The sequence below is a fragment of the Trichoplusia ni genome, chromosome 21 (assembly GCF_003590095.1).
Source record: "Trichoplusia ni isolate ovarian cell line Hi5 chromosome 21, tn1, whole genome shotgun sequence".
In the NCBI taxonomy this organism is placed as follows: domain Eukaryota; kingdom Metazoa; phylum Arthropoda; class Insecta; order Lepidoptera; family Noctuidae; genus Trichoplusia; species Trichoplusia ni.
The window spans coordinates 3,303,915-3,318,406 of NC_039498.1; the positions used below are offsets into that span (position 1 = coordinate 3,303,915).

At 35.8% G+C, this 14,492-nt stretch overlaps 1 protein-coding gene across 1 annotated transcript; it reads right to left on the minus strand.

Annotated features, from left to right (window-relative positions):
• Positions 1–53: 53 nt before the first annotated feature.
• On the minus strand, positions 54–13,743 carry LOC113504071 (GATOR complex protein NPRL2-like). The gene is made up of 9 exons (XM_026886164.1): positions 13,437–13,743; positions 12,974–13,065; positions 12,576–12,732; positions 10,909–11,020; positions 9,536–9,774; positions 9,001–9,111; positions 8,691–8,825; positions 6,830–6,990; positions 54–6,544 (listed from the first exon to the last, which is right to left on the minus strand). Exons 1-9 carry the CDS (start codon positions 13,626–13,628, stop codon positions 6,352–6,354), a joined length of 1,392 nt encoding a protein of 463 aa, XP_026741965.1. The 5' UTR covers positions 13,629–13,743; the 3' UTR covers positions 54–6,351.
• Positions 13,744–14,492: the final 749 nt, after the last annotated feature.

Sequence of the window (14,492 nt, forward strand, 5' to 3'; positions counted from 1 at the left end):
ATTGTTGTGTAGGGGGGTGCGTGTGGGGTACAGAAATATAAATAAGAACAACATTTTTGTTGATTACTTTATTATGGACTGATAATCTAAAATACATGACTTACATCATCAAAAGGTAATTCCAAAGCCGACATCGTTTTGAGTTTAAAATACATTTAAAATACAAAGCTACCATTCATATGATATTCACAAACACAACTCGCATAACTTAGGAGAATTAAATAAATAAAACACACAGATAGACTACACGTTTACAGTGGTACAGCACTTGGTTTTCAGTCGGCAAGTATTAAAACATATCCACATTCATAGTCACACTCAAATTCAGTCCATAAGTTGCTGTTCTGTAAAAGTTTCTCGTGTAATCTACTGCGAGTCGATCCATACACAACTGCACAACAAAATGCAACACACATAAATAAATTAGTTGTGAACACAAGAAAATAAAGGTATAATAAATTATTATTATTAAAATCATCTACATTGAAGACTGGACATGAAAGTTTGAGTAAATACTGACACCATATTACTAAGAATATAATTTGACAAGAAAAGTTTAGTATTATCTTAATATAAATATTGGAGTAATTAATCGATATCATATCCACTGAAGATGGCAACTAATTTGTTGATTAAGTAGATACGTGATAATAAGTAGTATTAATAAACACTTTTGTGTTTAGCTATGCATAATAATGGCATTGGGCTACACGGACGCACGGTCTGTTTATATCGGCAAGAATGATGAAGGCCTATGCCCAATGCCCAGCTGTGATGTTGTAGTATAATACTTTATCAATAAGTGATTTTCATGGCAGGTGTACTGAGCTACTGCTGTTGACAATAGACACGTATACAAGGACGCAATTTTGTTTTGAACATTTTTTCGTAGTTTTTAATGTAAATTTTGGTGATATATTTACCAAATTGTAAGCAACGATTTTCTGAACTACGTACAAGAGTAGTCGATGTGAATTCACAGTAATTTTAAGTACCTTATTGACGTAGAATAGGCAGGTATTTATAATTTGAGAGAAAAACTAAACAAATTATTAATCACAACCGTTAATTCAATAGTTAAGTCCAGACCCTGAATAAGCCGGGTCACACTAAGAAAAATATTTTAAGTAATTCGTATCGCTTGCTTTAAGCTCCTAAGAATTTCGAAATATAAAAATATCACTAATATAATTAAAGATAAATCTGGTTGATCTGGTTTAAAACTAAGTAGACCAGGCAATCATAGTATTACGTGTACTGCTACTACATTTTGTGACTACGTCGTAAATATAAACGGTTGACAATCACAGCGAAGCTTGACTGAGCCACCATCTTCAGTGATCCTTATAATTAAAATACATGACTTAAGGTAAACCTGCTCCTTAGACGCGGACATCAACCGTCGCGCGGTACTACTTACTACACAATAAATACTAGAATATCAAGTACAACATCGACTTACAACCTAAGTGGTACATAATACTGTTTATGAGAGCAGTGCCATAGAAACACATTTACACACGATTCTAACTACTTATACGATGGTTTTCAAAAAACATTGAGCTGGATACGAAAACAGTTATTTGTCTTGTCGTATTCATTGGTGAAAAGGACCAGCCGTCTACCAAACTACTTTGTCGCTGTACTTAAAGCTTTGATACTGAGTTGTTCTCGAAAGAAATGGGTTGAAAATTCCCTATTGCTGTGTTTGTACTCATTGTGTGGGCTGTTTTGATTCCGTGGATGATTTTTTACCAAGGTTTTCTTTGTCGTTCGGTAGGTTGACGCGAAGGCATCGGACAAAATGTTGCCACGAGTACTTTAGGAATTGCTATTTTACTAGTTATCACGTTAATTCGAACTCCGATAGTTCTACAACTGCACTCAATATTATGTAGTTAAAAATTCATCTCTTCTTGAGAAAAGGTAGCGGTTAAGTTTAGTTTTACATGATAAATATGTTTCTATTAGACGCTGAATAATTTGCGCAACTTTCCATCACCCACTCGAAAATCATTTGCGTAAATGTCACCTTCGTTTCACTTTCATTAATATGGCCACAAAAATACTCTTTCTCCGAAAAGTCAAACTTCTCATACGCTGAAGCGACATTCAATAAATTTATAATTTTCTTGAATCGTGATTTTCGAGAAGATTCTATTACATCCAAAAATTTTCACAGCTCTATTATCTCACTACATTATAATAATTGCGAAAATTCGAGGAATTAAACACACTTACATTAAAGTCTACTACAAGAAGTTTCATAATATTATTAAAAAGGATTACAATCTAGTTTCCTATTCATACTTAGCCCAATTAACTTACAGTAGTAATGGACTTACGATCCAGAAAATTCGTATTACTTAAAGATTAAATATGAATACACTTAATAGATGAGTACCATGAAGAAAGAGACAGATTAAATATTATTATGTCATTATTTGACAAAACACTACTGCGGCGCATCAGCTATTCCACCTCCTTATCTAAGTTATAAATATGAAGTTATCCTAGCAGTGCATATTAATAAAAAGGAACTTAAACGCGTTTTGCTCATACCCATTCCAGCCACTCCTCTCGTACCTATGCATCTAAGGTTCCCTAAAGTATCCTTTCTGAAACCATCAATGTAAACCTATATCGAATGCTTCCCGCATGTTTATATACATTTCCTACTCCAAATATTCGCCTAGTGCGACATCGCCTTAGCAAAACACGTCAAATTCGATTAAATAAAAGGCGGACTTTTTACACTTTATACTGTAAAGTAATACTACGGTCAAAAATACCTTACTAGTGACTTATGATCTAGACAATAGAAATTGCATTGACTCTCCGTTGTAGGGATAGCTTTTGGGACACGGGGTGTCCAAGAGACATTACAATCATCTTCTGCGCGAACACGTTGAGAGTCTGCCGGCGACACTCGCTCCGCGCAGGAGGGGATTGTAAAGAAAGATTACTAAAACTAATACTCACTCCACATGTTGAGCGTCCACTCACACTCTGATCTATCAATGTTTGCAAGGTGAACAGCACCGGAGTGACTTGCTCACCTGCATGCCATCTATAGGCAAAATGTGAGTGAACGTCGACATCATCTATTTCGAACCTTTCTCAAACAAAACCTAGATCATTCTTAACATAAATAACTATCGAAAATTTAAAACAATAAGAGATTTTTAAAAACGGCAATTTTGAAATAAATTAAGTACCAAAATGTAACGTTCACTACCTTACATTAAATATGTGTGTAATAAAGCACATACAACAACAGCTTAAACAGTTTAAATTCAATAAATAAGAAAATTAAAGGCAGTGTTCAACGTAAATAACAATACTGTCACTATTAATATAAAACTCGTTTCTATATTTCTATTTGCAACAAATATAAATTGCTCTTTAAGGCCTCAGACTTGCATATATTCTCTTTTTTACCTAATAGGGCTGGCACAGTATGAATTTTGATTAAATTGAGTAACAAAATGACCAATCTTTTATATGAATTATGTATTACTATTTTCTAGACACTTATTTAGACATCTGGCCTTGTTGTATATCGAGCATGCTTGCTGTAATTTTGCTCTGCCAGTAAGGATGGACCATTTATACTTATACCATGTTTATTATTCTAACTTTAACAATCGAATTCGGTTTCCTGATATTTTTACGGTGGAGTCGATATAAGCCACAGGGGTGGACTTGTGTAACTGTGATATGTAATTCCAAGTATTGATGGTGAAAATCGGTCAATACATTAAATTTTAACAATCTAAAGAGTAAACTGTGCACAACAAACAATAATTTAGCTATTCAACAACACAACGTTAACACACAATTTAGAACATGTCTGATTTAAGGCCAACTTTATAATAAAAGATTAAGCACACCGATCAGCATTCATCATCAGCTTGTGGTAAACAAGACAAGCGGATGACAGATGCTAGAGTGTGTGATTATTCCTGTGATAGTCAACTGACGTTGAGTGGAGGCACGCGAAAAATGCCATAATAATGAAGCGCTGTAACGGTTTGACTGTTGGAACAACAGAATAATAAAATCAGTACGATTATAGCGGACATACCCACGAGTGCTCACTTGTATCGAGACCCCATTTGTTTATGCTATGACTCTGGAATATTTACAGATATATCTCAGAGACCACACCGAGACGGCCGTCTTAACCTAATTCATAAGGAAATGTGCGCGCATCATAGAAATGTACAATTATAACCTAGCAATTAAACATAACACCCGTGTTTTGAATCAAACTATATATGAATAAATAATTTGATTGCAAAAAACGCGTAAATAAACTCTAGCTTAATTATAATGTACAGAAATTATGATGACATACTAGTACTATTATATGATTATGAGTTCCTACCTAACTATCGTATGAGATAAATTTATCATTATTACTACAAACCTAAGAGAAAGTGCAAAAATACGATGAGACACTTAATTTTCTCTCAGACTCCAATACCTATTTTTGTAAAAATTTTGAATATTGTTTTAATTATGTCCTTATTAAATAATAGCTGCAATTTGGGCAACATACAACTACATACAAGGTGTTCTTATGTAGTCGATATATTACACATGATTAAATATACTGTAGACTATTGTAACTTATCTGTAGGCACCACCAGCCGAACTGATGTGAAAACTGCGACACAGAGAGGCGGAAGGTGAATTTTGAAACAGATTGAAACTGTCAGACACCGAATCAATATTTTACTAATGGAATTTGGATTGATGGTCAATGTCAATATTGTTTTTTGAAGTGTATTCTAATAAGCAGAAGTATGATTTTTTCAATTTGCTCTCCCACACCAGTTTGGTAAATGTTCTGTAATAATTTTGACTATATACAAGAAAAATCTTCTACTCTAAACTTCTAATGTTTAATGAGAATAATACATACATAGATAGATATACGATTAAGCATGATATAATGTAATAAAATATTATAAATACATAAACTTAACGGAACAATATATGTTCTTAACAAGGAATAGAATCTGCTAAAATATATAACGTCAATAAATCATCTGTGGGATAGCGTCTCGATACCTGTGAACACGGCTATGTCCGCCACACCGCACTCTCTATCTATACTTAGCGGTATAATAAACATTTCTAAGTACCTAAAACACAATAAAATTTGACTCAAAACAAAAGTCACACTTACTGTAATTAATCATAGCTTCAGAATTACTGCACTTGTAAATTTTATTTTGTATCAAAAGCAATTAAATGCCCGTAATGGCAGTGAAACTTTACCTATTGTAAACACAAAATATAACGACTATATATTTGTGATTTCTTAAATTATGCACAATATTATTGTGTAATAATAATCATGGGTAATGACGAGAGTTGTGGCGACTGCCGACTGCGACCCCGCCTGCCACGGTCGGCGGCGGGCTGGGCTCGGACCAACTAATATACTAACACCGGAATCGTTTATTTTTGAGCTAAATCATTAATGTTATAAATAATCTTAAGTTACTAGCGTCAGACTGCGAGGTTCATCGAATACGTAAAAATAAAGCTCTTCCACAACCCGCCGGTGAGCGTACAGCGGCGAGGCCAGTCGTTATATATTACACGCTCAGTGGTCACAACTCAGATCACTTAGTAAAAGCACGTGAATGCCAACAATACAAATAATAATAGTGAACACTATCCAATACTGTACACATAAATTACGTCTTAACTAAGATTGCCAAATGTACAGCTTATCGTTAAATCTTATGGAATCAAAAAGCGTACTGACTAAACTCTATAAATTATGCATATGTACAGGTTAGGCGAAGTTGTTGGGCAAATAATCTGACTCGTAACGAGGTTTGAGTCCACTGCTGCATACCCAAGAGCCGGTCAACCAGCTAGTCGAGTAAGTCGCAGTGGAGCGTATAGCGGCCCCCGCGCACAGAGCGCTGCAAGTTATCGGAGGTTCGAGTATAATTCAATAAGTACAGATCTCGATATCTCTTCCGCAACCGGAGCATGGCACTGCGCCGGGGGAGCGTTATTAATTGGCTGGACAACGTAATAGAGTCGACGTTATGACATTAACACCCACTGGTGTCTGGTTCTGAGCGACATCCCCGTAATAGAGTTAGTCGGTAGTCGCCTAGTCTGTATCTGACATGTACAGCATTTCTGAAACTGAATTGACCAAAGTGATAAAGCGAGAAAGTTGCCGAAATATAAAAGCAACACAAGATGTAATAATTGGTGATTTAGAATTTTGTTTATTGCGTTGTCTTGCCAAACCGTCAGATTAATTGTTTACAGAATACAGCCTAACCGTATCTAGCCGGGTATTATGGGGTAGAATTACCTCCATATGATAGCGACGTTGGGATCGTCCTCGATGATCTGATCGAGGGTTGGGAGATCTATGCGAGAGAGGCAGCAGATCTCGTCGACGCAGTGGCGGCCGGTGAAGAGGCGGCGGATGCCGAGCACCGGGTCCATGCGACTGCTGAATCCGTTGGGTCGCGCCGGGTTCCGGAGAAACACCGGGTATCTAGTGACAAATACCAATGCTCATGCCAAGTCTCATACTAACTCATGTTAGTCTTAAAAAATAATTAAAGATGACCTAAGTTAGTCAGATGTTCTGCACGATAAAGTTAGTTTTTATATCTACTTAACAGTTACAGATCTCGCGACTGTAGTTTTTCGGTTCCAAAATTTCATTTCCAAATAAAATTAGATACATTTTGTACATATTAATCGATACAAGCTAGGGTCAAAAAAGCAAAAAACAGGGAGAAAGAACCGAATACACCGTTTGAGTAATGTATCTTACCGTTTGAGACATTTGATGAGTCCGTGTAGCTGCGCGTACACAACAAGGCGTCGTATATCGAAGGCGGGTCCGGGCGAGTTGGTGGCGCGCTCGCACACCGCCCGCAGCGTCGTGCCCTGCTGCAGCGAGCACAGGATCTCCAGCACGTCCGAGATCGTCGGCTGTGATGTTATAACGAATATAAGGAACTGTACTTCAATTGATAATGAACTTAAGGTCAATTATAATGCGGCCATCGCCTTGCGGTTCTATGTATGAAATATGGATGTTTTTATTAGTGCAGGTGCGATTTTACAGGGCTTGGGAAGACCTCGAAATATACCGTTTTTTTGTGATTCTTAACCAGGTTGTTTGTAAAACGCTGATTTCCGCGCAATTATTGATTTCCGAGCAATATGATCGATAGGGTAAATCTGGTTTATTTGAAACAACGAATGGACTTAACTTATTTCAGTTAACGCGACATGAACAAAAATTATTAGTAAGTAGGTAATTACTTTTTTTTAGAGTTTTTGTTTTTTTATAGATTTTTTATAATTATATCTGTGTTTAATTAAGCTGAGCACGTGAAAATGACACTGAAGGGGTAAGAGACAAAAGGCACTATAGGCGACAATAGTCGCTGTAGGCGGAGCGAACAAATGAGCGATAGAAACTCATTGATATTTCGAAAAGGAACCGTTTTATTTTGACCAGAACCGAATAATTAAATTCCGTTGGAGCGGAATTAAAAGGAAAATGCTATTTTTGGCGTTTCCAATGAGTTAATAATTAAAAATTTCTTAGGGCACCATTGATAGACGGGGTTGGAAAACAGTGAGGAAACCTGGATTCCTAATATTGGAATCTGAATCCTCAACTCACGAGCTTGCGTGATGCTCAATGCTCAAACATTCCGCATATGAAAAGAGGCCTGTGCCATTAGTAGACTTATAAAGTTTGGAATGGTTTTAATCTTCATAATTAATTTGAGTATCTATTGTATAAAAAGAAAACGCGACAAAAAATCGAAGTAAATCAACAATGATTTTCTTTATGTATATAATTTTTTTCATAAATAATTGGGTTAAAATCACACCAGTTCTTTGAGATGCTGTTAACTAAGTTGATTATGGATCTAATAAAATATAACTTGATCTGTTAATAAGAATGACGTGAAATTTTATGGTTCTGTTAGACACAATAAATAAATAATTATAATTATGAAAAAAAAAGTGTTTAACACACTGGGAAAAGTAACAAAATACTGTGGAGATGTTCTCGGTCTTCACCACAGCTAGGGTATTTAAAAGACGGGGAGGGATGGGCGACACAGGGTTTCATTTATTTATTTCTTACATTCAAATATTGCAGCAGAAGCAATAGCGGCCTGTATATTTGCATTATGAGTAGATAAGTGTGTTAATCATGTCTAAAAAAGTTTTAGGTGTATTTTATTTTATTGTAAACGAAGATCTTAAAACAGTAAATCTTTTCTTTAAAATCGATTTGAAGATGTTTTCTAACAACAGAATGTAGATCAGAAGAGTATTTAATAAATAAAGCTGGTATTTTTAATTTAATAAGACCGCGACAAGTTGATGACTTACTCAAGAAGCTATGAGACCGTAAAAGACGAATAAAAGAACTGCACCGGAAGTTATGTTTCCTAAAGTCCAAACAGAAGGTCTTTCTAACAAGAGCTTAAAATGAATTCATAAAAAAAAAACTTCACACACACATTCACATTTTCTCAAAACGTGAATTTAGTGCAGATGCGTTTCAAAAAGTCTTTTGTATGGAGAAGAAACGGGAATAAACTGCAACGTCGATCACCACCTCCTATAAGACCTGTTAGGAAGCAAGTATCCTAAGCACCCACCTTCTCCTTGCAGTCGTTGCCCTTTGTAATGAAGCTGAGGCAAGACTTCTGAAGCTCGAGGTCACTGAACAGACGGCTCAGATTGGGCGTGGCACGGTACATGTTCCCGAACTTTAGGATCGGGATCAGAGTTACCTGGTTATAGAAAAAAAAACAAATTGAACGAATGTCAGAGAAGAATGCAACTAAAGAACTGTATTAAAAAAATAAAAGTGCATAAATAAGGCACGCTTTGATTTTGATTTGATTCTAAATAATGGGAAATTTGTATTAAACCCAAAAACAAAACACAATCGTAGTAATATCTTACCACGCCGTAGTAAACCAGGTTCTGGATGCAGGACTTAACGAGAGTCTTCTCCACGTTAGTGTCGGCTGCTATCTTAGAAACGTGGTTGTAGCCGTCCATGAACGGCAGAAGCTGGAAACAACGCAACTGTATTCGCAAAACAACTAACTCATTGTCTCAAAATGTCTCTAATATTAATTCGGATATTTTAAGCTCTATTTAAATGGAGACGACAAGCAAATTCATTAAGCAACTATTTCAATATCTCAAGTAAATTATGTATTGTGGTATCAGTATAAGATATACGCAGACCACACGTTAATTAGTTCTAATACGCACCGCGGATACCACAAGCACGCATGTGATATACCTACCTAGTATAAAGTATGTATGGTCAGCAGCAGAAGTGGCTACACAATCAGATTTCGAAGAACTGTACAACTCAATGAGGGATGATACACCATGTAATGCATAATTAAGACCGAACTGGAAAAAAAACTTGGAAATCTGATGCGTACCGACTGCTTTTGCTGACTATTAGTGATGTTCAACGAACCTGTCTGGTCGTGAGATCCCAGTCAGCTTCCATGTCGACTTCGAAAGGCTCTTCGTCGTCTAAGTCCAGATGTTCTTGACTCTGTATGTTCTCTGAGCCTTTCGAAGCCGCTGCACGTCGAGGCCGGCCTGGTCTCGGCAGACCCACCGATGCGATCAATACGGGCACGTGGTGATCGTACACGGGCGGCGGGTCTTTCCGAACCTCCAGCACCTTTAAGTGCATAACTGTGTCGCCCTCTGTCGAGTTTCGGAGTTTCTTTAAATGCTGTTTTTCAGTTCCCGATATGATATAGCGCAGCTTTAGCAAGATTAATTTCGCTTATAGAGATATCTATGTATTACTAATACGCAATCAATAGTCGTAGATTAGAGATAACGTGAACAAAGTTTTATTCAATTAATACTAATATTTACATAGCGCGACAAGTAAAGTAGTTGAATACCTATCAAACATACTAATGCGCATATTACTATTCAGTCGTTAGCCTTTTATAAAATGGGCAAACCCCTTTCGATCAAAACAAAACGAAGAAAACACGTGGAAATGTTATTCAAACATTCGTAGATAAGCGAAATCATTAGAAGGAATCGGATAGCAAAAACATTGATTGTTGTGTAAACACAAAACGTCATATTATCTTACGATCAAATAATTAATACGCGATTTGCGATCAAAGTAAATAATACATAACATTTCGCTTAGTCGTACCCATAGAAATCGCTTTAGCTAATGTTTGTAAATAATTTTAAGTAACTTTATTCTCAACACGGAGAAAATAAATAAATTAAGCTTATGAAGGTTTAGTTCATCATAAAAGTTGCATAAGATTTGTAAGGCATATATTAATAAGTAGATTTCGCAAAACAGCATTAAAGTTTTCTTGGGCTCATTAACAAATAATCGCTTTAATGTTAGCAAATAGCAGTAAATGTAGACAAAATTTTAATAAGTTGAGTAATACCTAACATCATCTAATAATAAGACATGTGAATCTGAATCAAAGCATTACTATACAATCATACATCCATACGATGCCCAAACGAGACAGCGCAAATATTGAATATCAAACATGAACATCAAAGTACTAGAAATCCGGCGTCCAATTAGTTAGTGTATCGACGTAGCCGGCGGCCACCCCTCACCCCAAATTGAACGCGTTCCTGCTTTATTTTGAATAGGACGAAATCTCGTAGTTAGGTATAGTCAGTTCCCCTTCTGGCTTAGCTCTCGCTCGCCCCTACCAAACCCGTCGAGCAACGTCCCTGTCTGTCTGGCTAGGGTGTCTGGGGTGCATCAGCTACATATACGTACATATTTATATTTGATATATTCGCGCATGGCGGCCGGAAGGGTTGTTAGGCGTTACTTACCAACGAGGGTGGCTTTCCGATGCGTATTAAGGTCGTGTAGAAGATGTGCCAGCAGGGTTGGTAGCTTAGTGGACCCGCTGGACACAAATCGGGTTTCCTCCTCCATTATCGTCTGTTAAAAACAACCTTAACTTTACCACGTTGTGTACCCTAGAGCCGGCATGGCGGGCAAGGCAAACATGGCGGACATGGCGGACATGGCCGGCATGTCTGTATCTGTACACCATGGCGCTTGTAAAATGACCACGTGTTTGGGGGACGCGTCGGCCATTTTGTGCACGATGCGTCCCCAGACTAAATTTAGTACTCATGGCTGAAGAGATGCAAATACTCTTTGTTTCAAAAATTATGCAAAATTTTAGCAAATCACAAGAACAACAATTAAAATGACATTATTACTGGCTAAAAGAAAACGCATTTAAAAAAATCTGAGCTGGAAAATTAGCTTTTAAGTATTTGGGCGCCACGTGGTTTCGTCATGGGCTTGAAAAACACACATGTTTAAGTTCATGTTCTAAATTTAACGTTTTTACATTTTATAACAGAAAGAAGCGCTAAGAAAGGTTTTTCTAGTATTCAATTATTAGTTAAAGGGAAAACGTGAGAGCGTCTTTGTCGGCCAATCACTGCGCCTTTAAGTTAGACGTATCAACAATTTACTGAGTTGAAAGTAAAGATTAATATATTTTTGGACCTTATAAGGAGAGATAGGGCCAAAGTTTGTATTAGGTTTTAGAATTTAGTCTTTTTAGATTACTTAATAGATATTGAGAAATAATGTTAATAACAGTTTTAATAGATTTTATTGTTATTTCAGTGAAATAGGTTTTGGAACCTGAATAAGGACTTAGTACCACACTAATTGCCAATTTTTTGGGAAATCAAATAGTTGCAAAATTTGGTCGCGTTTGAAATGTGGCCCCGCGCGGACAAAACCACGTGCTATCAGAAGTTTTTACGATATTAAATATCTTAATCAACGACTTTACGATTACTAGAAGCGTAATATTATCGGTACAATACTCGAGAACGTTAATCTGATTAATTACATGTATTTTTTAGTTTAATCTAAGACATCATTTAAACAAATACAATGCCATAACATTGAGCCAAACATGTTATTTATCGATTTTCATGCTTTTTTGGCTCAATGCAACTAAGTAGTTTTAGTTGAACATCTTTTGTTATTTTTTTAGTTACAAAAGATTTCAATATTATTATGCCATGATTTTATATTTTTATTAAAAAGGGGAACTTTCATAACTTTTTAGAATAGTAATTAAGACATGACTTTTTGAATTTTTCAATGGCATGAACTTTGTTTCTATTAAAAAAAAATTGGCAAATCTTGTCTGTTTAACAAAGGGTTAATGATTTCTAGAACCTTTGTGTATAGACATGAAAATTTCAGTCAAAATTCAAATTAAAAAATCTGATTATGAAATTTAAGAAATTTACTGTAATTGCCAAGCCCAATAAATTGTTTTAATTCCTTTATAAAAGCAAAAAAAAAAAAATAGACTCCATAGATTATATTGAATCAGCATCACCAACTGCAAACTGCTCCTAAAATAGCCTGGTATAAAAAAAATGTTTAAAGCTGAAGTGCTCCCGGCTGCCTCTGCAACACATCTGCTATGGAACCTGAGAAACTATTCTAAACTTACCAAGTGTTCGCCAAGCTTTTTGACCACTGGCTCGTACTGCACGGTCTTGGACCAGCTATCACACACGAAGCACAGGTTGAACAGGTAGACATTTCGCTCATATCGTGGATTGTCTATCCGTATAGGGTACCCAACAATTTTGTGCCCGAGAGCATTACTGAAAACAAACAATTAGCATTAGTATCTTGTCAAAAGAAGTAAATTTAAATAAAAAATGAATATTAAGAATTTAGAAAAATAATTATTTCGAATTAATTTAATTTAAAGTATTTAGCAGAATAATACTATATTAGTTACCAGTAATAATAAACAATGATGAATCACAGAGATATTAAACACTTTGCATGAAAGGTAAAAAATTTAAATGAAACAAAGGAAAATATTCAATTAATACTCACATGGTCATGGTACATTTCTGGATCTGGGGTTTTGGAATGATGTATGCACTTATTGAATCAAACACATCCTTTGATATGTAGTCTTCAGGGAACTATGACCAAAGCATAAATGATGTTAGAACTGGACATTGTGACTGAATTTAATTCACTGTACTGAGAGAGCAAAGTGGAGGCAACTTGCTAGCACGAGCTCCAAGCTTCATCTGAACTGCCGAATTGTCTAGACAACGAATGTCTGTCGCGCACGTACGCAATGTATAGCACTGTCTAGACACCCTACACCCCTACAGGTACAGGTACCAACCATTAGATCAATAATCCACAGATCATCATATACAATCTATGCGTGTATGCATGCGACTGCATTTGAGATGCGCGGTCAGGAATAACGCCCTATACATTGAAAATTAAACAGGTTATCGACCAAATTATAATTTGACCTTATATAAATAGTGAGTCATACCTGACAGGAAATCTTAGGGCCCGCCACCGGGTGGAACTCGCCAAGGAATATACACCGGATAGGTCCTTCTCGTCCGCAGCCCTCGTAGTAACGCGTCTCCATCATTTTAGTGGACATCAAGCCTTTTTTTCCGTTCGCACCGTCCTCATAGTCTGCCTGACTCAATACGTTTAGGCGTTGTCCCACTTGCATTTGATAAGTCTTAGCGACTTATCATAATAAGAAAAAAAATAAAAAAATAACTGGCACAAAATAAAACGTAAATGAAACAATTCCCGATTTATAATATTTATGAACGTGTGGTCATTTTTGACGGTTTGTTTGTTTTTATTTTTTTTATAAATAATTAGCTGATTTGGAGACATTGTCATTTTAGCTCTTCTGCTTCATGGTAATTTTAAAATATTTGTATTATTATATTATTAAACACAAGAAGTATTCCCCCAGCACGAGAATATTAGACAAAAACACACAACACTTTTTAGTTATTTTTATATCATTGGTATAATTACGTATCACAGAAATTAAATACTAATAAATAAGCAACTTTTGTTTATATCCACTGCATGAATAAATGAGGCAACTTCACGGTAAGAGCAATGCTACCACTATAAGAAAAAGTAGTCAAGTACGCATAAGTGTCACTCTAAATGGGTTCTGTAAGAAGATGATGTATTCAATTTATTAATGAATAAATGATGAAGTTTAGTGCAACAACATATTTTTTTGTTTATTGCTATCATCTTATATATCTTTGATAAGATAAGATTCTATTAGAAGTAGTTAGTAAATAAATAATTGAAAAATTAGTCAATTACAGAATCCTCAAAAAAGTTATTTAATTAACACAAAAATCCCTATTTAATATACATGCATTTTATGTATGGATGTTGCATATACATCATGTAAAGTTAACACGTATCCTTTAAAACTTTTGACAACCAATGTAGGTGCGAAACTGTCGTCACTCTCTGCATAGTACCGACCCCCAACCGTTTAGATTGCTTCAGTTGGCAGCATATTTTAATGTTGCCAAGTTCTCCACTTCCCACACTT

Bases quoted from the DNA above. Each gene is read 5' to 3' on its own strand.
- LOC113504071 (XM_026886164.1), bottom strand. From the start codon at position 13,628: ATGCAAGTGGGACAACGCCTAAACGTATTGAGTCAGGCAGACTATGAG. The intron at 11,021-12,575 runs GTAAGTTTAGAA...TGTTTTTAACAG, and splicing joins AAAAGCTTGGCGAACACTTG to ACGATAATGGAGGAGGAAAC. The intron at 8,826-9,000 runs GTAAGATATTAC...TTCTATAACCAG, and splicing joins ACCTGGTTTACTACGGCGTG to GTAACTCTGATCCCGATCCT.